Consider the following 26129-nt stretch of genomic DNA (forward strand, 5'->3'; position numbering starts at 1 on the left):
ACCGTTCACCTCAGTGTTTTTTTTTTTTTTTATGTGTGATGCCAAGAAGAAATATCTTCTGTAATATTTAGCTGTTGTGATTTACTGTACTCTAGTGCTTGAAAGCATAATGCACAACTCCTAAGAACCTCTCACTTTTATCATCAGTGCCCTAGTATTTTTTTTTTTTTAAGTGAGAGACAAGTTTCATGCTATTCAGTGTTTACTTAAATGGAGGAACACTACAGAAGTTAGGAAGTGAAGCATTCAGAGAGAAATGAATATCGGGTTGATGACTGTTCATCTTTATTTTCCTTATTTGGGCTTACATTTCCTGACCTGGTGTCACATCTGCAGGAATATCTGTGACATGTTTCCTTTATAATGGGGCATCTGTCTCCAAGAATGTTTGGGATAAAACTGGAACTGGTGTATGAGCAGTACATCTGGCACTTCTGAGTGATTTCTAACAATCTGACTAGTTGGCTTTGTGGAATTTTTCTTTTCTTGGTCTGCTGTGTAACCTTATTTTCTCCTCCTTATCTTACCAAACTTTTAAACTCAAAAATGATTGTTTTGTTTCCACAATGTGATAATTAGTTCTCAAATGCTTTCTCCTTTTAAGTTTTGTAGACAGCATTGTTGCACTGAATGGATCACGAGCACTTTCCTTTTCTAGGTAGCTGGAGTTGCAGATCATTGTGTGTTGCAAACAATCTTAAAAAAAAAATCAGAGTTGATTAAAACAATGTATTTCTCAAAGTATATGTCTATGTATATATCAGTGTATTTTACCAATGCCTACTAAGAAAAGATTCTCTACTGAGAGGGTGGTCGGGCACTGTCACCATGCCTGCTGGAGTTCAAGAAGCATTTAGACCATGAACTCATAAACACAGCTTGATTTTTTTTTTTTTTTTTTTTTTTTGGGCAGTCCTGCGAGGAGCCAGGAGTTGGACTCAATCTTTGTGAGTCCATCCCAGCTTGGGATATTCTATGGTTCTGTTTGATGGTAATGTTTGTCACTCCTTCCCTCTGTAAATAAGAATATGAAACACACATAAATATAGAACTATCGCTATGCCCAAACGCATTGCATAATGGAGTATATATTACATTTTCTATTATACTGAAAATTCAGCATCAATGTATGTTAATTTGGGGTTTTTAGTGGTACTGGTGGGGTCCAGGGAAAAAAAAAGTATGTCACCATTCTGCAGAGTTCCTTCGAAGTTGCACCAAATCCATGGAGAAGGAAAAAACAAAAAAAAGAGAGAAAAAAGGCAGCATTGCTTACTTTATAGTTGAGGTGCAGCAACTAGAAATGGCTTTTTGTAATGTTGACAGTAACAGCCATGAGTCCGGAGAGCACAGCACATGCATGGATGACACTTTAATGCAGTCAGACGCGCCAAGGTGAGTGCATGGGGGGGAGGGCATGCACCGCACCCCGGTCCCGACCCGCACACCCCCGGGACCCCCTCGGCAGCACCCCGGGGGTCTGGGGCACCCCTCAGGCCGTCTCTCCGTGCTCCTGCGAGCCACCCACCACGGGGGTGGGCACAGCGGCCTCCTGCGCTCTCTGCCGCCTCCGCAACCTCTCGGCGCCCGTCACCGTCATGGGGTGCAGCGGCAGGAACCCCGCCAACCCTGCAAGAAAAGCGGAGCTGAGCCTCGCCGAGCCTCCCCCGGGGCTCCCAGCCCCGCTCCCCTCCCCGTTGCATACCCAGGAGCTTCTCGGCCGGCCGGGAGAGCTGCGCTCCGCAGCCCAGCCAGTGCCGCAGCCTCTCCAGGTTGAGCCCCGCCACCTTCTCGCCTCGGGCGTTGGGCAGGGGGTCGAGGCAGCCCAGCTGCTCCAGGTATTTGCCGTCCCGGGCTCGCCGGCTGTGCGCCGCCACGATGCGGTAGAAGGGGCGGTTGGTGCAGCCGCCGAGGGCCAAACGGATCACGACGTGGCCGCCCCGGTAGCCCTTCAGGAGCCGGCTGCCTGCGGAGAGAGCACGGGGAGGGGGGGTGTTACGGGACGGGAGGCACCCAGCGGGCAGCAGCCGGCGGGCACTCACCGAGCTGCACCATGGCGCCGGCCCGGCCCTGTCCGTGCTCGCGGTGCACGGGGCGGCTCCGCCCCAGGCCGCCCGCCGGGGGTTTCCGCTTCCTTCACGGTCAGGGCGGGAGGGGAAGGCGGGCGCTGAGGTGATTAAAACCAACGGTGTTTTTTCAGCGCTGTTTTCGTTAAAAAATCCACAACAGCGCTGCTTCAGCCTCTGCAAAGCCATTAACTCTGTCCCAGCCAAAACCACGACACGTACAGTCCTCATTTTTGGGTCTAGTTTGGTTTCCTGCAAAAACGCTTTAATTGGTATCTCCTCCCCTGGTGTGCCTGTAATGTGGCTGTTACGCGCGCCCCCTGCTGGCCAAACAGCGGCACTGCAGGCGGGCAGGAGCCGCAGAAGCGGCCCGCTCTCTGCTGCCGCCTGCTGGGAACAAGGCAGTACTGCAGGCAAGCGGAAGCGGCGCATGCGCAGTAGCGGCACGCCGCTCTGATCCCATCGTAGGAAAATAGGTACCGCAGCAGGACCGGGTTGGCGCATGCGCCGTAGCGGAGGCAAAGGTTTGTGCCCCGCAGCATGCCGGGAACTGTAGTCTTTGGCCGGTCGTCCATGTTGCTTCCCAGAGCATGCCAAAAACGTACTTTAGCGAGCCAGCAGTGGGACGGTGCTCAAGGCAGGTAATGCCTCCCCGCCACACGGTTCTGTCCTTTTTTTTTTTTTTTTTTTTTTTCTGGTTTCGTGCAAAGTTGCTGGTTACAAGCCCTGCTGCTTAAATTAACAAGTAACCCCATGGGTTAAATGCTCAGAAGGTTGCATTTATCAAGAGGCCCCACTCTATGCAGAGTTACCTCTACCCAAATAAGATGCAAGTTAGTATCTAATGCTGAGAGCATTAACAAGCAAAATTAAGAAGTGTGACTTATGCAGTAAAGGAAGAGCTTCTAGATTTCCATTTCTGACTAAGGTGAAATGCATTTGGCTTCAAATACTTAGAGCTGGTGAAAAATACAGACTACAGCTCCTCTTACTGGGATTTCCCATTTTCCCCAGCATCTTGTTACGAATTACCAGCATGCTAGCAAGCCACCTCGAATCAGAGGAGCAAACGTCTAGATCCTGAACTTTCCTACCTGCGCCATAACTAGAAATGTCATTGGAGTGAAAATCTAAAGAACTAAATACAGCTGATCCGCTGCCTGATGCTGCTGAACCTGGGAGTCCTCATGTAGTTGGCAGTCAGTAAATTCACTAGAAGCACAACGGCTACTAGCACTGTTACCACTACCTTCTGGATCATTGTCCTGGAAACAAAAAACAGAACACATCCATGGAAATCACCCTTTATCTTGAGAAAGGAAGGTCATGCATTCACTGAATTTGTAACATATTTACTAAGTTCTCAGGTCAGCTCAATAGCTAGAATTTCTAGCTCTGAAAATGACTGGATATCTGGATCTCAGGATAACACTTAGTGGGTGAAAACAACATGGGTCTGGACTCTCTATTTTACTGGTGTCTGCTGTAAATCCTTCCCTACTGGTTTTCTGTCAAGACACTGTACTTTCATATTAACTCAAGATCTTCTGCTGACAATAATGTCAGTCCCTTTCACATTCAGTTAGATGGCGTGAAGCAGCCACGCACACAAAGCAACAGTGCACTACAAGGAAAATGAAAGGGTCTTCCTGTATTTACTACATTAAGCTTGCTGCTTCAGCAGCTACAGGTATACCAACTCCAGGAGCCTACCCTGCAGTTTCAGCTGATCCAGCCTTTTCAGCCCAATCTGGGTTCAGGAGCCAACATTTTTTTCCTCGCATGCAGAGCTTGGATTCCTGCCTCTGAGTTTACAGCGGAAGTTGGAGAGGCCTTTTCTATACCCATGCATGGAAACCAACCCACACGGGATCCCTGTTCTTTCATTAGCTGCATCCCTGGGAGACAGAGGGAGTTATTAGAAAAGTATCTTCCCTTTGTTTTGGTTCTCCACAGAGACTGTGAGACTGGGTGAAAAAAAGATGTGAATGGTATAGTCCTAACCAAGTTCCACATGCATAAATGCCCACCCCAACTTCCTGCCAACAATTTAATGGAGAAAGAAAAATGCTGCCAAAGTACTTAGCAAGAGCAATTTGTGGGAGTCTATACCAGATCTCACATTTGTGTCATTTTCTAAGTGCCTGGACTGTAGTGTTACAAATTCCTAGGGGCTCAAATATAAAAAGCTCCTCCTATGCTATTTATGCTCTGCAGTCTACAGACCACAACAGTGGCCAAAAAAAGGTAATCTGTTGACCATGAAACACAGATCATAGCTGGTTTTGGTGACTGAACACCATGAAAGTCCGAGTTTCTCTTCAACACTAGAGATCCACGTTACTTACACATTCAGCTTCTGCTTGTGCTTTAACATCAGTATTGATGGAAGGCTCCACAGGTTTTGGCAGCTCTTCTTGAAGCAAATCCAGCTGAAGTGGGGAGCTGCCTCGTGAGCTACTCAGCTGTAGGGCCCAGTGATGCCGGCCCTCTTGCTGTTCCTCAGTCGATGTGGCAGAAGAGGCTGGAAAGGGCTGATTCGTAGAGTTTGGGGCTACTGCTGATGGAGCAGGAGGGGGAGCTAGAGGTAGTGTTGTGCATGGATACGAAGAAGGGGGATAAATGTACTGAGGGCTAGGAAGAAAGGCATATTGAGGCAGCTGAGAATACATGGGGTAACTATGAAAAAACACAGCCATAAATGTGCCTAAGTTTGGGGGATAAAGTGCTGGGAGCGATGGTGCTTCACAGCATAGCTGTGACAATGACGTTGGCTCAGGTTTTAATGAGTGAAGGGCAAGCTCCTCTCCTACAAGAGAGGCTGGAAAACTAGATCGTGAATCTGAATAGACGGGAAATCCCACAGGAGGAAATACATTCATACTGGAGGAGCTCTGACAGGATACTTCTGAGGGAAAAAATGACTGTTTCCGAATTGTTCTCTTCTCACGTGGAAGACTACATGTATTTCTATTTTTACTACGAGAGTGGCTATCTAAGGACTGTCTCTGAGGTTTCTGGCACTTGAATTTTCCATGTTTGCCTTTTTTGCAGCTAGCTGTACTCCTCTCCAGTGAAGGGGAATCTCCTAAGGAGGAAGAAAAATAGACAATGAATTGATAGACCCAAGAAAAGAAAAGTACGGAGAAACATCCAGATAACTAAAGTGTGGCTTATTCAAAGAGACGATTTTCTTCTGGATAATTCTTCTATGTACTACGGTGGTGGACTTGTTGATATATCAACAATATTTGCCTTCGTATAATCAATTTTCTTATATTAATCCAATCAGATCCTCTACAGTTCTTCAGCAGAAGGCAATAAACTACTTGGGATTTGCAGTATTTATTGCAGTAGTTAGGTGCTTTGTGAAAAGTTTAAGAAAGCAACATTCAAGATGGAGCAGAACTGCTGTATGGGCAATGCCACTGTCAGGTCTTGGCAATTCGAACAAAGTATTCTGTTTGCAACCATAGTAAGGTTCTCACTAAATCACACAAAGGAGAACACGAGCCCATTGCTAAGCTGGTCTTTGAAGTAAGTCTAGTACATCTGTATTTCTTAAAGGTGCTGCCTACCTTGGCCACAGGAATGTCCATTGTTACTTCTGCTACCCTGTTGAAGGTAAGTCCTAAATGGAGAGAGCAAGATCCTCTGGTGGAACTTGTCCACGTAGTTCTGCTCCTCCTTTTGAGTGTGGGCTGACAAAGTCTCTTTTGTTAGCCCAACAGGCTTTAACTCCTCAGGCACCATAATGAGACTCAGAGCATTCACAGGAGGCAGTTCCATTTGTTCATTTCCAACAGCAGCATCTTCCATTGTAGTCACTTCTTTGAAGAAGGAAGAAAATAAATCATTCATTCTTTGCTCTGACCTTCTGCTCTCCCATGATACCCAGAGCATTACACAGAAAATAAACAAGTCTGAGCTACCAAGCAAATAGAGACTGCAGAGGTGCGGGATGGAACATGGGACCCTTTACACTCAAATACAATTATAATAATACGAATTGCACAAATTACTTTAAATTACTTTGAAGTTACAGAGGCGTTTCTTTCTTCATACTTTCTTAGTGTTTAACTGCAATTGTTCTCATTTTTATGTTTCTTTCTGAATTAAGTAATATTGGCCCATTAGTCATTTTTGTTTTCATTCACAGTTGCTGAACAAAAGCATATTGCTGTGCTTGAGATGTATGCAATGAAGCTAAAGGGGAAAGGAAACAGTGCAAACTTTTTGGAAGTTTATATCAAACTGTATTGTATTAAAAAGTTTTATAAAAACATTGTAAACATTTCCAGGCTCAAGTTCTCTTCAGTGTCCCCAAAAGTACCTTCATTGTATTTCAGAGATCATACATTCATGAGAACATACTTGACTTGAACAAAGATTTCCCACTGCATACTTTAGTCTGAAGACATTGTTAAATTAAAAAAATAAATAAATAAATTACAGAGTCATGTCAATGTTTTCCAAGAGCGAGTAGTACCTGATTGAGGGTGTGGGACGTGCACTATAGTGCTGCTGTAACTGCACTGGCTAGTGGCAGATACCACACTTGGAGACTTGGACAGGGTCAGGTCTGCCAGAGGAGCTCCCACAATGCCTGCAGTAGTCTGCTTTTTCAGCATCTCTTCCCAATCAGCAGATATTGGAGTTTGGGAATTAACTGATGAAAAGACAGCAGTATCTACTGGTAAATGACAACATTTCTACACGGAATTTCTGTCCAAGCACTACAATTGCTCTGAAATCATCAAATATGATTGGTTCAGAAGGAACCACTTGCTATGCACACTGTTAAACAAGACAGTCTTATATAAAAATAAATATAACATTCATACACAAGTGCGAATTTAACACGCACTTTGTTAAACATATATTCAATACATAAATGTACCATATATGTTAAATGTTTAATACATAAATATGGAATAAAAATAAAGAGCAAGAGAAGGTTTATTTAGCAACAGCGAACAGTACTTCTTATGATGCATTCTAAGTTCAAAGACATTACTGTTGCTTACTCTTAATTGTATGATTTGGACAAATGAAGCAAATTATTTACTACCCGTAACCAAAATATTTGTGCCATTTGTGTGACAACAATTTAAAAAACAGAAAGAAACCTTGAAACATACAAGAGCAGCACATCAAAAATAGATCATTGCATTTCCATGATGATTGTCAGTATCCCTTGCATTACCTTCCAATGCCTTGAATTCCTGCTGAGTTTGCTGGGTTTTCTTGTCGTCATCTGAAGATGATGATGATGTATTTGTAGAAGATTTACATTTCCTTTTCAATACCGGAACACTGCAGCTCTCTAGATATCTGAAATACAAGTGTATTACAGGAAACTCTCCCCACTCCATTTTGTTTATCCAGTTTGTTGAGAGAAACAATTGAACAATCCAAACTACAGGTGCAGGTACTGTTAACTAGCATTTGAAATTCACTGCAGGAAGCTCTGAACATACACTTGCCTTCCAAAGAGTATTTTAAATAATTATTTTATTAATTTTCTGTTTCTCTTTGGGGACTTACCTTATCAGTTAGCTGGAAACAATTGAAATTTTTCCTCAAACATGCATTTTTTTTTTGGAATATTCCTGCTTAAGCACAATTATTGATATATTCACATTTTGTTTTCAAAAGATGAACATCAACCTCTAAAGGTCAAGGATGTACATCTCTCAGATTTAATAGAAACAATGACACTTGTTCATAAGCAAAACTGCGGTGCTCCTTTGCTTTCGTGGAAAAGCATTAAAGCTAAGCACAAAACTGAGGTAACCATGAGCATATGCGCTTTACTGCAGTGACCAAAAATTCATGTTCTTGATAAAGCAAGTGAAAAAACGTGCACACTGACTTGATTTTTTCACTCATGTTTTCCTTTACGCAACCGCAGAAAATAAATACTTTCAGTCAAGCATCATCATTCAGTCATTTCAATCAAGGATGTTTCAATCATTAAAATGTCTAATAGTTGGTAATATAGTTCATATATATGTATATATAACAGTTGACTGAAGAATAAAATTAAAATTTTAATTACCATAAGAGTTTTTCAGACACGTTCCATTTTTCTTGAGAAATGTGATAAGGATACCATTAACATATTTAATGCAGAAACATTCCAAAATGGAATTTTAAGTCGAAACCCTGACAGTCTAGACCAATGCAAACTGCTCCCATTGTTAACTTCCATGAATTAATCTTAAACCTGGATCACTGTAATTGCTTCATAATTTACTACCTGATGATACTATCAACACAATTAATCTGCTGATAGGAAGGAACAAGTGGAGTCCTCTTTGAATCATCATAAAGTATATTGCCTGGTTCTTCTGTGCTGTCACTTCTCACTCTCTGGAGAAAACAGGAAGCACTGTGCCTCTTCCCTAGAAAAGAAGAAATTCTCAAAGACTACTCTCAAAGGTATCTAACCACTACTTCCAATGACACACATACAGGAACATACCATCTATCACAGCACAGCTCTCATTACCAAGTAATTCTGCATTTTCACCTCAATTCTTACATTTTGAAGCAGGGGAGGATGAAGAAAGAAAAAAGGGAAGCCCCCCAAAACCTTAAACATCCACTAAGAATAACCTAGTGATCACAAAGAAAAGCACATAGAAAGAAAATAGTATTTAAGAAACTGATTGGAACTGAATAAAACTAAAAAATACAAAAGAGCTAAAAGATGCATGCATCACATCTTATTAGATTTATAAATCAATAATATTTCAAAGGCTGTCAATTGTAAACAAAACTTCAATTAATATTCTTCTCTGAATTTACACATCACAGGATCTGATCTGTTATTTAACAGTAATTTCTAAGTTTTTTGTAACTTAGATACACTGGTCAGAATAGTATATAAATGTAACTCATAAAAAATATCACAATCCAAAATGTTTTCGTACAGATTCCTATCATCTTTGCTGAAGCACCCGTTCATCTCCATGTATTTGTGCTAGGCGTTAACTGGAAATAACCTGCAATAGTGCAATATTAAGCACACTATGAGCAAACTGTTATTTCAAAGGGAAGTGGAGCAGAGTGTTTTCCAGCCTCTGGTCTGTGGATTGTTTGAGAGTCCACAATCAGTAACTAAGGGAAGCTTCCACATTAGACTTATATTTGCAACAAACAAGTGTACATTTTCACTAGAAAGCGTTAAAATAAAAAAGTCTATTAACTTGGAGAGACAAGTACATTCTTCCATATCCCAGGGAGCAGTCATTCTATCTGCTGAGTTAACAAAAGCAAACAAAACATACAACCACACACACAGAGAAATGACTACTTCCCGGATCTAAGCCATGTTAAGATGCTAACTTAAGTGCTTCAGTGTAACACCAGACAGCCAACGTCATGGCTCCAGGCCTACAGGAGTTTATGTTAACTTAGAGATCATAATTACATTAACTCACCTCCTAGCATTTCTGAACTCATAGCCTGTTCATTTCCATTCTGTGGCTTGCTCCATGATGCAATATACAGCTGCTGCCCCAGATTCTTTATTCGGTTGACATCTGCACATACTTGTTGCAAAGTTATCTTGAGATAAGTAAAAAATGTGAAGTCAGAATAAAATGAATAAAGAGAGGCCATAGGAGACCACTAAGATGGACTTGGGTTCCCGTATTCTCCTAACTGAAAGGGAGCAGACTGTCAGCCTGAGTCTGGTATCTATTGGAATTTTTAATTAAATTAACCACGATAATTACATCGAGCTGTGATAAAGATTAAACAGCCTCATCACTTGAATGTTTTTATACTGATGCAAGCCTTGAGAGAGCACTAAGTTGACGATTTACTCAAAAGTCTCAAAAGGAAATTAAGTTATTTAAATGCTTGTTTTAGGACAGGATTGCTTCCACTCTCTTCTACAGAAGTTTACAATACACCTCTAATATCCTTTTTAGGGAAAGAAAAGGGAAAAAATCTAAACCAAACAGAGCCCCTGTCCACCCTGTGTATCAACACTCTTTCTAGTTGCATGGTTCTTCTACCTCCCTTCTCCAGCGGTCCTCTAAAAACCAGCGGTCTGTAATTGACCAATTTAAGTACATGTAGCTTGAACATAGCTGTATGTTTCCACTTCAGTAAAATTTATGATGTATAGTGCATATGTATACAATAAGCATTTTCTACCATGCAGGCACTGACGCATTTAAATACTTACTGGTTCTTGTGTTTCGTCTGCACAGTTCCCATTGGAGTCGCTCGAAGACGATATGCTGATATAGTGTTCATAAGAGCCACTGCTACCAAGGCTATCATAACCACTGGAAATGCTGCTATGAACTGGCTGTATTAGTGGAGAGGGGAAAAAAAGAATCATTCTCTTAGAGATTAAAGAGAAGGGAACAACATAATTTGCAACACATAACTCAAAGTAAACAACAACAAGAATAAATGAGAAGTCAGTGTTGTTTTGTGTTCCACCACTTTCTTGGGAAAAATTTCTCTACCATCCTCAAAGCTGTTTCAGGATGCAGATTTAGCTCTCAACACAAAGACTTGGCAAACAGGTCAAAATGTTTTTCTAATCAGGGGGGCCACCCAGAGCTAGATTTTTAAACCTGGCACACAAGCCTGTCTCCAATTACAACTTTCCTTTCAGATGCTTTAGAAGATCACCCCCAAAGAAATTTGCTAAACAAACTTCAATTTCTTTAGCCTCTCTCATTCAAAAGGCCAACCACTATTTTGAAATTTTCATCATCTTTACCTGCAGAAGCAGCTTGTAAATCTGTCCTTGCAATTCTCTTATCTCTTTCTCAACACTGCTTGCTTCTTTATTTCTTGCAGCAAAGACATCTTCATTCAGAGGGCTTCTAGAGAGCCAACAAAATTTCACTATTAATTCTAATTTGATGAAGAAAAGGTAGCTGTAAGCAGACTTAGAAAATACTTGTTTTTTAAAAAGTATCTGTATTCCATTTTGACTTTTTCCCTGAACCAACACAAAAGGATGTCATCTGTTCCACCAACAGCTAAGCCAGGGTAGTGAGGCTGTGATATGAAAGCAGTGCTTCACATAAAGCCCCAGGATTTGGAGAAAACAGAACACTGGCACAATAACATGAGTTAAGGTTGACAAGCATCTACCTCTCTGCCTCTATCACTCATAAAACAAATTCACTTTCTAGAAAGCCTTGAAAAAAAGATCACTGAGAAGTCAAAAGGCCATCCCCAAACATCAGCAACATCAGCTCTAGTTCAGTTCAGTTCTACAACTGACTTACGTTCGGACTTTGTGTCGGCCAATGATGAACACCACTTTTCTGCTCCATGGATTCACAAAACTGGACCAGCTGGTATCCAGTATGACATAATCCCCATTTTGAGTACAAAATCTAATGGGTAAGTGTTCGAAAGGGGACTGGCCAGCAAACTTCAAGACTGAGCAAAATCAACCAAGAAACAAGGTTTAGTTTACATTGTGACACAGCAATGAAAGCACAAACATGCAGGACTGGAGAAGTCTGGAAGTCTAGTTTTGAATTTGCTTTGACATCAAATTGGTTGCTTTAATTTCTTTATTTTTGTCCAGACTAGAAACCAGTCACACAATAAAAAATACATGAATGAAAGAACGTCAAAAAGAACAAAAATACCTTTTAAGCAAACTGTACTTACTTTTACGGTGAAGAGCGATCATCAAAGGACGATCTTCTGGATGCAAATACATCAGCATGGAGGTTCCAATTAAATCTTGAGGTAAGTAACCCAACAAAGGCACTGCTCTGAAACCGAAACATGTTATCATTGATTACAATTTAGTCTTGAGTATTTACATCCCTAAACCGCTGCTTGTGAGTAAAGTCCCCGTGCATGATCCGCAACAGCTTGAACTAAAGCTACAGAACATTTTCCAAACCATCTGATAATCTTCCAGTGCAACGTAAACACGTAAATACCAATGACAAACATTTTTGTTCCTGGAGATTTAAGTCACAAGCAGTTTTGTGCTTCCATATATGGAGGAAAAAAAAAGGGGGGGGGGTGATCATGAAGAAAGAGGTCACAGGCAAAATGCTAGCAAGAAATCTGACAGGGATGCTGTGAAGTGGGTTGTAAGAACACTCAGGTGTTTGCAGGACGCAACTTTTGTCTGGCCAAATCCATTTAAGCCAGCTCAGTGAAACTGCATCTTTGCATTGTAATTCTTCACAGTTTTGCATGATGTGGGTTTTCCACTACTTGCATTACCACAGGTCCCTGGAAACTAACTGCAGTTCTGTTCTACTTTAGATTTTTAGTTAAAGGAGATGACGTTCTTGGAGTTTTAGATGTTTTTCAATGAGAAAACTAACACAAATAATTACTGAAAATTAACACAAAACTAATTTGTTTCATTAACTACTGCCAACTTCACAGTTCAAATAATTTACCTGGGTTTCCAGCTGCATTCCGAGAGGACTTTTTCTACCTCTCCATACGTACCTCACCATTCTTAAGATTCAAATCTCACCTATCATCTATCTCAAGAAAAACACATCCTGGAGTGTGAGTGGTGGTGAAGATTCTTTTCTCCATAGGAATTCGAGGAGCTAATTGAAAAAGAAGTATTTACTGAAACAGAAAATATGCATTAAGACAGAAAATCTAACTTTTGCTCATGACAGAGCGTTATAGGCTCCTGAACTTTTTAACCGTTCACGGCTTTCTGATCAGTAACTCAAAGAGATGTAACAAACTTTTAGGTGATATAGACTTCTCCAAAATATAAATGTAGTGAGAAGAGGTCAAATGTTTCAGGACCTATCAAAGGCGCATATGTTTTGGATACACATGCATACGTGCACACACTTATATGCTCAAAGTTAAAATGGCCGCACTACAAAAGAACAAATTCTAAAACAAATGAAGCTGACTTTCATATACTGTATTTTCCTATCGGCTTGTTTTCCACAGGACTCTCCTGACTTGCCTTCATATCCAGAATGAATTTTCTCAGCCAAAGCTAAGCAGCAGGATTCTGCATCTATGTGGACAGAAGTACACACGTGGACCAAGTACGGGGTGATTCGGAATGGGTAACAATGCTTTTCTTGTTCTTGATCTTTACCACCCCTGAGAAAAAGTGAAAGGGATTTACACATTGATATCAAGGCTCAAATGCTTTACGCCAATGCTGAAAACCCTGCACAAGGACATTATGCAGAGCACACAGGGCCATATCATCAGGAAGAATCTCCTGAGGTCCTAGGCACAATCCCATGCAATCACAGGCCAGCAATTCAGCAGTACAGTTGCTCCCCTCAAATCCAGTATGTACAATGCCTCCAGTATATGCACTGAAAGACCGTTCCTGAATGCCATCACCCTAATAGTTAAAGGCCACCTTCCAATTCTCAGCCCACCTGAGAACCAATCATTTTTACTCAGGAAGCCCACATAGTTGAAAGGTTCTGTTACATAGAAGAAGGAAACGTTATATGAAAACATGAAAAAAAAAAAAAAAAAGTATTGCAAAATGTTTACGCATCCTACAGTTCCCCAAAGTAAAACTGAAATCTGCCCTGCTGAACTCAAGAGACTTGAAGAGTGATTTTAGAGCTCATATTTTTGAAACATGTGAATGTAACAGTGATCCACTGGGAGACAGAATAAGTATTACATCTTCTCCCAACCATCACTATGAAAAAGATATTCAAAACATCCTGTTGGGTATTGATATTAAACACAGTAAGTCATTTTTGTACGGAGTTCCACAAGCTCACAACGGTCAGTCATAACAAGAAAATTGCTGCCTGTGTCCATTATTGTTCCCTCGGCCCAGCCTTCATAAACATAAAACTGTAACAGTGTACTTACCTGATCCTGCAGAAAAAGGATTTCACCTGGGCATATTCAAACAGAGAGTCTAAGAAGAAGAACATACATTGAAGGTATCAGTTCATATCCTAAAAAAGGTCACACCTACCAGAATTATTTTGAACTCTGCATTCTCCAGGCTTTAGGAGCAAGACTAAAGTCTCACAACCTTCTCTATAATAGCTATTGATTTAGCTGTTCAACTGTCTGTTACTACTTTATATATTCTTCTCTCTTGTCCAGCCCACTCGCTTGGAGAAACTGCTGACCTGGAGCTAAATTCAGAGGAAATACACATGATCTAAAAAGCTTTTTCTGGTTCATTACCACGGAAAGCAAAGACTAAAATTTGGGAACCATGTACTAAAAACCATATACAACCAAGAGGTACGGGGAGAGGGAAATTCAGCAATAATTCACAGCAAGAAAATAGCAATAGCTCCACAGGGGTGCCACTGCTCTGATGGACAGGAATATGACTGGCTTGCAAAGTTCAGGAATCCCTAGCATGTTAGCACGAAGGGACCCTCTGATGTCTCACATTCTTCTGTAGTGGCAACTCTGGACTTGCCTATATGTATTGGTAGCATAAGCATTTAAAGCAAACAACTATTCTATCCAAATTCTGTGAAGACAGAAAGACAGATAAAGCATCAAGTCATACCCGTTTGATTTTCCACATTCCAAAGCGGGAGGTGGGACTGATCAGTATGTGTGTAGAACACACTCACATCCTGAGGAGCAAGCAGCTCCACAAACCGGGAAGAGTCCAAGACTTTCTTCTTACAGTTTAGAATAGATGCTGCCTGCTTGGAAATATGCACTATGCGCCCAGAAAGCAGGGAAAACACAGCCACAAAGGTATCCTGGAAAACAAACGTTGTTAAACGAGATCATGGTTGTGTCTAGGAAAAAATAAAAAAGAAAATATAGGTACTTTTTCACTTGCTTCTGTTGGGTATGCTAAGTCAGCTTTGATAAGCAATAGCACTGACCTACCATTACTAACACAAAGTATCTGTTTGAATAAAACTTAAAGTGCTTTTCGTTTTTACACATTCTGTTTGAAAAACGTACATGGAGACAAAATGGAAAGTGAAATAGCAAATGATGAACTCTTGAGTGTTACTGAATTCCTTACACTGTTTTTTGGAGTGTGTTCTGATGCAACTGTCACCAACTCTTCTATGCTGTATGTCGTCACATCCGTCTGAAACACTCTTCGATCATTCAAGGCCTGGAAAAACTCTTTGTTTGCTAATTGAAAAAAAATAATAGGAAAAGCAAAACAAACACAAGGATGTCAGTAAGGGGACAATTTGAAAGTATTTCTTATAGCACTCATATTTTTGTCATCTTTTTAGGTGAAGCCTAAGCTGAGATGAGGAAGGTCTGTTTAATGACAAAGGAAAAAGGCATAGTGATTATAGTATTGGAGTGACCTATTTATGTTATAGAAAAGAAGCACAAGAAAGCAGAAGAGACAGAATGTGATGGCAAAAGAATAAATTTAGCTACTTTGTTTTGTTGGAAAACAGACTATCCAGTAAGGTTTTGAGGTGGGACAAGAACACTGTTTTTTCAACACACATGGCAAGTTATTAGTACACACCTATTTGCAGCTGCACCCTGAATAAAAGAGAAGCAGTAAGTGGACACTTAAATACAAAAGATAACATCATGATTAAAAAATCAATGGTTCAAAAAGTTAATTCTTTGCAGGATAAGTAAAATACTTTCCTTTTTTTCAATGTTATCTGTTGCCAGATATATCTATTCAAAACAAGCTGCTTTATGGCTTCTGCACTTCCATTTTTTTCCACACTTACCTTGGACCTGTTGGACACACTGCAAAGCATAATTGAGAGCACTGATTGTACTGGGCTTGCTGGAACTCCTTTTATCTTCAGGCAAACACTTTTTCATTTCCTGGATCATCGTCATGAGGTCTTCGTGAGACTGGCTCCAATCCAGCTGATCACTGTAAAACCAAGGTTAGACTGTGCTGGGGATTTCTGGTATAAAAGCTTTTTTTCCCCTCTCACAAAATTATTCACTAAATTACCACTATATGGGCTTAGCTTCAAATTCACAAAATGTCAGGAGAAGACCTAATGTCCATTCACTGTATTTGCTGTTGTATCTTGCTGACTTCTTTGCTACCTAACCATTTCTCCTCTAACCTTCCTCCTTTTCAATTCCAGCACATTACAAATGGCAAAGGCATTGCAACCAAACTTCTAGCTAAGATGTTTATCAATTAGAAATAAGCTGATATTTACTACAGATTTGTCTAAATCTTGCTGGTATTAAAATTGTTAATAAATGCTTACTCTTTATGTAAGTAAGTCTTTCTAGTTTTGAAGTCTGCATCTGATTAAAAACAATTCACAGGACCATGAGGTCCTCAAAATACACCTGATGCAAAAATTTCACTCTTCACATGATTTATGAGCTTTCATTACAACAGAGCAGTAGGACCCCGCAGCTGCAATGTTATTAACAAGCAAAATCTCCCACTTCTTACTTTTACTTATTTCACTGGCTGAAACAGAAGCAGTCAATACCCTCAAAATGTAGAGGGATTCTAAACTTACAGGTGAGATACAAACAGTTATTTTAACTAACCATTGTCCTTTTGGCATTTTATTAGAAACATATTATAACTACGTAAATCACTAAAGAAGCTTAACTATTACGTAGTAATTTTACACGTAAATTCAACATTGCATGAATTATGACTCTCAAATTGTTTAAAAAAAAAAACAAAACAAACAAAAAAAAACACAACAGAAGCACCTCATTGAACTTCTGAGCATTCTCAAAAAGCATTATCTAATTCTGCTTTACTACTGCTAAATGCAATCTTTAGAAGCCACAAAAGGTTTGTGGATATATCCAGATCTGCCAATCTGTGTATCTAACAAACAGCTTAGGAGGAATCATGCAACAGCAATCTAACCCACACCTGAGTCTATTACAAACATCACGGTTTGCAATGCACGCGAGCTTCCTTGGAGGACTGAAATAATTCAGCCCTGAGAAGAGCTCTGAACCACAAATACATCAAACCCTCGGTCCTGACGTTAGCTCTCTGCTTAAGGACGTTAATTCAAGCAGCAGGACGGTCAGCACGCGCTGCCAAGAGTTACCTGTTGTTAACTTTGCTCTGCCTCCTCAAACTCCGGGCCGAGCTGCCGCTTGACTCGCAGCAGCAGCAGCAATCCCTTCTCCGGGATTTGGGTCCGTCGCACCGCTTGCTACCGGAGCTGGCTCCCACGCGTGCACCACAGCGGCACCCCGCAGCTTCCCGGTGCTCTCCCCGTGGCTTCCCCGAGCCAGCCGCGTTGCTCGCCGCCTCCTGCCCGCTCCCAGCGCCCGGCGAGCGGCTGCCCCGGGGCTCGCTCCCGTCCATCCCGGAGCAGCGAAGCGCTCCGGCACCGGGACATCGAACGGCACAGCCCAGCTCGCCAGCAACCTCACACCCTTTTCCCTACAGGGCAGAAGGTCCCGCGAACCCCTCACCCCGAAAACACCGGGCACGAAGCCCCTCTCCCCCCGCCGCAGCGCCCCCCACCCCCCGAGGTCAGCCGGCGCCTGGGAGCGCGCCCCGGGGCCGCCTCCGCTCCGCCTTTCCCGCGCCCGCCACCGCGATTCGCGCGCTTACGTAAGGCGCGCCGCACGCGGCCCCGCCGCTCCCACACACCGCGGCCACGTGCGCCGCGCCCCGCCCCGCCCCCCCACCCCATACAGAGACAGGAGGCGGGAGCGGGTCCAGAGCCACTTTATTGGCGGGGCCGGCGCGCGGCGGGGGCGGAGCCCCGCCCCTCACGTGCCGCCGCACGCGGCCCCCGTGCGCGCGCCAGCCCCGCGGCCACGTGCGGCGCCGCCGCCGCCGCCACCCCCGAGGCGGCTCCGGGCGAGAGCGGGGACCGGAGGCACTTCGGACAAGGCAGGGGCGAGCCCCTCTGAGATGGCACCGAGCGGGGGCAGGCAGGAGAGGAGGATCGAGGAGAAAAGCCGGCCCCGGCCAGGGAGCCTGGCACCGCTCCCAGCATCGGCCGGGGAAGCTGTGAGAAGCACCACATCCTCCTCGCCTGCTCCGTGCTCCCCGTTTCCCAAGGCACTGTGCGAGTGGCGGGCTGTGCTGGTTAGTATTTGTATTAGGAGTGTCTTAAGGCAACCAGGTAAAGTTAGCATTTCAATAATCAGAATAGTTTTGCTTTAAACAGCAGTAGATGGGCTGAAAACACAGCAGGTTTGAATTGGAGAGGCTGAAGACAGGCACCTTCAGTGGACTGGAATTTCTTCCTGTAACTCATGAAAACGCAGTCCAGACTATAAAAAGAAGAAAAATTGAACAGTGGACAGTCTCCTTCAGCCCTCTACCGTAAGTCTTGTATTTTAAGAATTTAAGATCCTAGAGATAGGTAAAGAGGGATTTAAGAGTTTTCCACGTTTGTTTTCCTGCTTTTAGTTTTCCCATATTCTTGTGCACATTTCTAATCTAGGACTACATTGCCAGTGTTTGTTACCATAACAAACAAACAAAACCTGCAGTGTTTATTACCATATTACAGCACAAACACGAGTTTTGTCCTCTCAAATAGAGTACATACTCTAGAATTCAGAACAGTGGCTGAGCTGTGTGCTCCCCAGCTTACTGTTCTGATCCAGCCTTGGTACCATTTCACCTGGCAGTAGCAGAGTCTCTGCTTGAAAGAAGCCTGCCTAGTATGACAGGACCTACTGCACTGAAAAGGATTCATCTAGCAAGAAACTGGGACAGGTGGGACAGTCAAGGGAGGGATATGGTATTTCACCTGCAATACGCAGCTGTAAAAACAAGGGCATTCATAAGCCAGTGGAGTTCTCAGTTTCACACTGCACAGGTGTTTGAAATTCAGCTACTGGGGCTCTTACAGTGGTCATTTACCACCCACTGCAAGTCAACAATAGTTAAAGTGGTCATTGAGATTTTAAGTTTACATATATGCCTTCATCTCAATATCTCAGCTTTCTTTAAGCTTTACTAGTCAGTGAATTAATCCTATTTATTCCAACTCTAATAAATACCCATTTCAGTGAAACTTACCAATAATGATGATGATGATAAAGACAACAACAGCTATCAAAATTGCCCACATCTGTGAAGAAAGTCAGACAACACTTACTATAAGCTGTACAGCAGCATTAACAGGCCTTTAGGGTACAGGAAAGCAGCCTTTGTGATGTACTTTTGCTTTGTGGGGTAGATTTAACATTGTAATTAGAACTTTCAGTAAACAGTTCTTAGTTCACCATTATCACTTAGATATAAGCTGTGTAACACAGGCAAATTGGAGTACACCAACAATTTCTTCTCCGCTATGCTGAATGAGCTCTTTCTGCAGTCCAGTGCTTGCTTGCGTATTAACTCAACCTATGCATTTTTTGCCTTTTTACTCCTGCTCCCCAACACCTCAGATTATTGTAGTGGTTCCCTGTGGCCATTACCATCTTTGACAGTGTCTTGGATCAAGCAGCATGGCTGGTAATCCAGCTTTTGGTTGTTTTACCTAACCACTGCCATGTTTTAAAACTAGATGCTGTAACAAGTAACACTGGCTGAAGTCCCTGTTACTTCTGCCATTTGAGATGCTGTTAGTTGTGATACAGAATATTGCAAGTGTACAAGCCATGATTACCTTACAGTTCTTCCACCAATACTTTCTTTTCAGCTTGGCTGCGCTGGTCTCAAACTGGGAAGCTCCTGCTTGCAGTGCATCAGCACGGTCATCCAACTCTGACAGCTTCTGATCTCGTTCCAACACTTTGTCCACATTTACTCTCATGATGTCAACAACCTACATCAGGAAGTTATCAGCTTTATCAACTGCAGGTAAAACATGGTGCTCTTAATGTTCTCTATGGAGTATAAGCTATTGCCTTTTAGGATATTGAAACAAGACAGACTCAGGAATTTAGAAAAGACTCTTGAATTCACCTGCAGCTGGACGTTTGAGTGTTAGTACTGCCAGTTGTGCTGGTATTCCCTTGAACCTGGGAAGTAATTCCTAACTAGCTCCAGAAGGAGCTGAGGCGTTTAAATACTGTAGTCAACCATACATCAAAAAAAATCTTGTTAGTAGCCAGGCTGGCTTTTGGCTTACCCCAAAGACTCAACATGCCATATTTGGAGGTGAGCCTTCTTTGCTACTGTAAAGGAGAATCTTTACAGAGAGCAAGCTTTATCTTTGCTTAAGGCAATCCATCGAGCACTGAGTTCACAACTAGCATTTGGACACTGGTACCCACTTACCCACTCCAGCTGGATTATTATTTAAGAAGTTTTCAAGAGTTAAAGTGACAAGTATAATAAAGAAAGATGAATGATACTAAGCTTCACCAGGTTATATAATGACTCTATAACGACTGACAAAAACATCTGTTCTAGTTACCAGTTTCCTAAGGAAAAGGACTACACTGATAACAAACTAAACTTTTACCTCATCCACTTGATGTTGAGTCTGCTGAAGTCGACGATTACTGCCAGCAGCCACATTTGAGCTTCCAGGAATACTGGCTGACCTGCAGTAAGGAAAGTCATCAGTACTCTGCTTCTCTTTTTACAGATTGTTTTCATGTTGATATGCATAGAGTATACAAGTCACCTGACACTCCTGAAAACAGGAAATTTTGATCCTTGAAATAAACACAGGGAAGTTTCCTTTTCTACCGGAGAAGGGATGCTTTAGCAGCTGACTATGGGTGTAAGTCACACCACATGCCAGATCTCCTGCAAATGAATTGGTTCATGTGCTAAAAGACAGTAGTGGCTGGCTAATGTAACAGTAGTGTGCTAATAAAGCACATGATAACTCCAGTAGTGGTTCATGGGGTTCAGATATTCAAGAGGTTGGGCTCAGTGGTGTTCCCCCCCTCTCAGCACAGACACTAATCTTCAAAATAGTTTACAACAATTAAGTACAGAAACTTAATGGTTGTTCTGTTTATGTGCTCTTCTTGTGGTTGCCTGCTTCTTTTCTTTGAAGCAGTTGACATTGAGCAATAAAAAGCACAAGAAATAAAAGGCATTCAGCATGTACAACAGTTTACCTCTGTTTAGCCTGAAGCTTATAACCTCAGGTTGTACCTTTTTAACCTGGTACAACATTCCACGTCTTCATAATTGATGCCACAGCTGCTTGTGGTTTCTCAAACCATTTTCACAACTTTAACGACTTTTTATTTATTTATCTTCTAACTACCTACACTCATTTTGCTTTTCCATGTTTTCAATTTTTCTCCATCACATACATGTACAGTTGAATGTCACCTGATATCCAGCGGACTGGATCTGAATGTTATCTGTCTTTGCACATTTGGACATTGGATTCAAACTTACATTTAAAGGAAACAAACATACACAAGCACCCAGCCAGGTAGCCTCTGACAATGCTCAGAAGCAGTCCATGCTCTAATGACAAAACAACTCCTGGGTTTTGGCACTTCAGTCAGCCTTTCATGCTGCTTTAGCGCTAGTCCAAGACTAAACAGACTCAGAAGCAAAACTACTTCCTGAGGCTCCAATCACAACAACCCAGTCACATGAAACCAGCCTCTCATTTCCTCAGCTGCACAGCCAGTGCTTTCCGCGAGGACCCCTGGGGCTGGCAGCACTCCACGCAGCTCCTCGCAAAGCCTAGGGACAGGATGGGACAGGATGCCCCACCCGAGCAGGAGGCTGGCAGCCCGCCCGGCCCGCGCACAGCCCAGGTTATGCCTGGGCTCGGCCCGAAGCGGGGCCGCTCTGTGCAGCCTCCGCCCAAGCGCACCCAGCGGCCTGAGCCGGGCCGGGCCGAGCCGGAAAGGCCGCCGCGCCCTGAGCCCGGGCCCGCTGCCACCCACCCCCCGGGCCGGCCTCCGCCACCCCCGGCCCTCTCCCACCTCCCCCGGCCGCGGAGGGCCCCCGAGGCTCGGCCCGGCCCGGCCCAGCCCAGCGCCCCCCGCCCCGCACTCACATCCTGACGGCCGGGACCCAACGGCAACTGCGCGCAGCTCCGGCGGCGTCCGGGAAGTGACGCCACGGGCGGGGCGGGGCCGCTGGGGGGGGGGCCGGGGTGCTGACGTCATGCTCGGTGACGTCAAGGTGGCCGTGTGTGGGCCGGGCGCTGACGTCATGCTCGGTGACGTCAGGGTGGCCGCGTGAGGCACCTGAGGCACCCGGCTGCTGGGGGCCGGGCACTGCCGAAATCCGCCCCGGGGGGGTTCAGGCGGGGCGCTGCAGGCGGAACTGCGCCGTGAGGGGGGGGGCAGCTGCTGAGAGGCTGCCTGGAGAGCTCGGCCCCGTGCCTGTCAGCGCTGGGGGGACATTTGGGTCATGCCCACAGGAGTGCCCCGAGCCCCGCAGTGTACCTGGGCTCATTCCTGAGACCTCTCTGGGTTATGGCAGTCCTGGACCTGGCTGGGTTTCCGTTACCGTTCGTCGCAGTCCATATGGTGCCGCAGTCCTGATTCGTGGCCGTGGCGTTGATAACACACCGATGTTTTGGCTGCTGCAGAGCAGGCCTGCACAGCGTCAAGGCCTTGCTGTGTTTCTCATGCCACCCCCCGCAGCAAGCAGGCCGGGTATGGTGGGAGAAAGGCCCAGCTGAGCTGTGGGATCCGCCGTGCATGCAGGCAGCGGTGCGTGTGTGCCTTTTCAAGGTCTCTGTCTGCTGGTGGGAGGTTATGTGTGATTGCCTTTGCATCCTTTCTGTATTTTTTTCTTTGTTTGTTTTCTTTTTCCTTCATTTATTATGCTGTTTTTATCTCCGTGCCTTTTTTAATTTATTTTTTTCTCCTCACTATTGCTCTTACAATTCTCTTCCTCTGGGAGGAGGGGGGAGGGAGGGGAATGAGCATTGGGTGGGTGTTTAATTTCTTTCTACCTAACACAACACCAAAGGAGAACCCAGGAATTAATAAGCAGGATGGCAATACTGGACTTCAGGAGCAGACTTTGGCCTTTTCAGGGACCTACCTACTTGGAGGAATCCCATGGGTTAGGGTTCTAGAAGACTGGCGTGTGGGTATCCAGGAGAACTGGTTAATATTCAAGCATTGCTTCCTTCAAGCTCAAGATCAGTGCATCCCTATGAGCGAGAAGCCAAGCAAATCCCTGAAAGGTGATGGAACAGCTCATCCTGGACATCCTAGATTAAAAGATAGTGTGCTACTTGCAAGCAGCTTAAAAACACATTCTAGAAGAAGAAACATTTTCAAGGTTATTTACAGTGGCTAAAGGAGTATGTCACCCTTTAAAACTAGACCAGAAGAGACTTTTAAAAAAAGCACACACTTTGTATGGGGAAATTTTCTTTGTTTTTAATTTACAGCAGAAAGAATATAAAGCATTCAGAAAACATTTTCCATATTTTAAGGGCAATTCAAAACATTTTGCATGGTTCCAGCAGCTGAGTTCTTCAACAGATCCATTGATTCAGTGATGCTTTACATGCACGGTTACAAAAATAAAACTTACAAAAGAGAAGACATCTATACTAGTTTTACATGCAAGTCTTGGGGACCCCCCGTTGGGCACCAGCTATTGTGTGGAACTGCCATAAGCGTGCATCCAGAGAGGGGGTTCATGTTATATTTTGTATTTCTTTCACACAGTATTACTGCTGTTAAGTGTGTTTCACAAAGGAGCAATTCCATTATCAGAAGACAGAAGATTTGGCTCCTGGCACTTGGGAATTTGAGTTTTCCCGGGAAGCTGCACTTATCTTCTGTGAAAACACAAGTTCCACAATCAAGAAAAGGGTGAGCAAAATCACTTCACTTCATTGGGAGTCTTTTCAACTCCCCAGTGATACACTGAAGGGTTATGACCCGACACAAGAAAGCACTTAGAAGCTGTACTTACCTTCAAGCATGCAAGTATTTCTGTTGACCATATGGAATTGCTTGCATGCCTAACAGCAAGTACATGCTTAAACATTTGGCTGAAGCAGAATCTAGGTTAGTAGATACACCACCAGGCCCATGGATCTGGAAGAGTAATTTGAAATAGCTCTGTATATTACTGAGTTGTTTTTATAAATATAGGGAATTAAAATATTTCCACTGAGGTCACTACTCTTGTTAGGAAAAAGATCAATTCTGTATCGTCACATATTGGTTAATGGGAGCAACATTTCTGTTTCAGAATGTCAGAGTTATTCCAGTATTAATACAGAGCATTTCTTGTTCATCCCAAAGGAGATTCTTCTTGATTTCCATTTTTGTGTGTGAGGAAAATTTAACATTTAAAGTCCTAAATCCGTACAATAAATTGAGTCTATAAGGCTGTCCACAGACACAGTGTGAGAGCCCGACCATTCTTTTTTACTTTTTTTTTTTTTTTTTAAATTGAATCAGGTCATAAAGCAGCAGTTCAGAAATGTACAAGAGAATGAGCTATAGCACATCTACTGTAATTCAATGCTGGCAGTGAAAAGAAGTAATTAAAAACAGGTACAATTATAGAAAAGGCACCAAGAGCACTGACCCCAGTTTTTTTTTTTTTTTGCCACAATTTTTTTTTTTTTTTTTTTTTTTTTTTTTTTACTCTTCTTCTAAAGACACCAGTTTAAAAGTTTCTTACGTGTGAATATTTTTAGGCTTCACAACAAGCCTTGTGTTTAAACATTGCAGTTGGTGGCCGGGATCGAGCAAGAACAACTATTCCAAAACTAACAACCTCAAATTTACACCAGTCCATTCAGAAAATTTACACTGCCACTAGCAAACCAAACACAAAGGAACAGTTTCTGATCTCAGACACATGTACATAATCCACCAGGAGTTACTTCCCTTACATTCCTGTGTAATCAAGATCAGAACCTTGTTCCTATTGTTGAGAATTTCTGACAGTTTTAAGTTAGTACTTTAATGAAAAAAATTAATTTCTTTGGCTCCTCACTATGTGGAAATAGCAATATACCATGACACCCCTACAAGATCAGTTTGCATCTTTTTTTAACTTTTTTTTTGATTTTTTTTGTGCAATTTTTATTACATTTTCTGACTTCCAGCAGGAGATATGAAAATGTGAAACATATTTTCTACTTTCATACTATTTTTTTTTTTTTTTGTTTTTCATTTTATGTTCATTCTAAGTGTTCTTTATTGGAGTGAGTGTATGGTGTTAAGCTAGATACGCTTTTTTGTACTCTTATGATTATCTGCTTTGCAAAAGTAACTTAATTTTCTTAAGCAATATTAGCATTCACATTACTTGGCACCATTGGCAAAAAAAAAAAAGGGGGCGGGAAGGAGGAAGAAGGAAGGAATAAATAAATGAAATTCAACCAAACCAAACTCCTGGTAGCCAAAATCAAATGTAAACATATCTTTTTTTTTTCTTTCTTTTTTTTTTTTTTTTTTAAAGTAATGTTGCTCTGCCTTTTTTTCCTAAGTCTAAATACAGTAGCTCTTTTTTGCCATTTAGTCATGCTTTAGCAAAAATGTTCTTCTAAAGAACATTTAAAATAAAGTTTCTTATAGTGAAATAAAGTTTTTGTTTCATTTTACAGACCATAGCCACTAATGCTTTGCTTTTGTTCATTTCTTTTTCTTGAGTTCATGCACATATCTCTGTTTTAATATATACAATATGTACAAACAATACATCCACACTCTTCTCGTTCATTCAGACAAAACTATACAAATAATAATTTTATCTTGCCAAGTTATTGACCCTTTATGAATAAAATATTTAGTAATTAATCAATATATTCCCTTTCAAATATTTTGTCATTTTCCATTTCTACCTTCTATATATACAGAAACTGCCCAGATTTGATGAAATAGCCAAAATAAGAAATTTACTGGCCAGAATGCAGCACCACTCTGATCTTTAGGTGGTATAAAATGTCCAGGCAACATATGTATGTGACTCTGCAAAATGACAAGAGGTTTGACAGTTACTTAAGATAAAAAGCTACACGTCTTACAAATTATTTTAAGAACTTAAAATAATAGCACATGAAAGTAAGGCTAGAAAATAAAGTGCTGAATATGAGAGAAAGTACATGACAATTGATATGTTTTTGCAGGTTCTAGTAAAAAAATACGAAAAAGAAACTTTTTAAAACTTGCTTAAGTTACTCTCTCTGTTTCTCATGCATTACCCGTTTATCTCATATACCAACCCCTTCTGTAAGTTCCCACGGGATGTATTAAAAACCTGCAGATTTAAAAAGTTGCATT

At 42.4% G+C, this 26129-nt stretch overlaps 3 protein-coding genes across 4 annotated transcripts; all 3 read right to left on the minus strand.

The window, feature by feature from the left end:
* Positions 1-1250: 1250 nt before the first annotated feature.
* On the minus strand, positions 1251-2335 carry MRPS16 (mitochondrial ribosomal protein S16). The gene is made up of 3 exons (XM_032201468.1): positions 2043-2335; positions 1706-1966; positions 1251-1629 (listed from the first exon to the last, which is right to left on the minus strand). Exons 1-3 carry the CDS (start codon positions 2053-2055, stop codon positions 1493-1495), a joined length of 411 nt encoding a protein of 136 aa, XP_032057359.1. The 5' UTR covers positions 2056-2335; the 3' UTR covers positions 1251-1492.
* A 1065-nt stretch (positions 2336-3400) lies between these two features.
* Positions 3401-17419, minus strand: PER3 (period circadian regulator 3). Of its 2 annotated transcripts, none has more exons than XM_032201570.1 (17): positions 17063-17419; positions 15740-15891; positions 15052-15167; positions 14575-14776; positions 13911-13959; positions 13024-13166; positions 12565-12643; positions 11730-11836; positions 11336-11492; positions 10819-10924; positions 10270-10395; positions 9515-9641; positions 8329-8473; positions 7273-7400; positions 6556-6735; positions 5645-5893; positions 3401-5154 (listed from the first exon to the last, which is right to left on the minus strand). In XM_032201570.1, exons 1-17 carry the CDS (start codon positions 17323-17325, stop codon positions 4394-4396), a joined length of 3090 nt encoding a protein of 1029 aa, XP_032057461.1. In that variant the 5' UTR covers positions 17326-17419; the 3' UTR covers positions 3401-4393. The 2 variants fall into 2 exon arrangements, with proteins under 2 accessions (XP_032057461.1, XP_032057460.1); XM_032201569.1 differs by having other exon boundaries at positions 5645-5896.
* A 633-nt stretch (positions 17420-18052) lies between these two features.
* Positions 18053-21957, minus strand: VAMP3 (vesicle associated membrane protein 3). Its single transcript, XM_032201442.1, has 5 exons — positions 21914-21957; positions 20399-20480; positions 19598-19756; positions 19006-19057; positions 18053-18248 (listed from the first exon to the last, which is right to left on the minus strand). Coding segments are annotated over exons 1-5 (315 nt in total). The 5' UTR covers positions 21916-21957; the 3' UTR covers positions 18053-18228.
* Positions 21958-26129: the final 4172 nt, after the last annotated feature.

The sequence above is a fragment of the Aythya fuligula genome, chromosome 21, assembly GCF_009819795.1.
Source record: "Aythya fuligula isolate bAytFul2 chromosome 21, bAytFul2.pri, whole genome shotgun sequence".
Taxonomy (NCBI): domain Eukaryota; kingdom Metazoa; phylum Chordata; class Aves; order Anseriformes; family Anatidae; genus Aythya; species Aythya fuligula.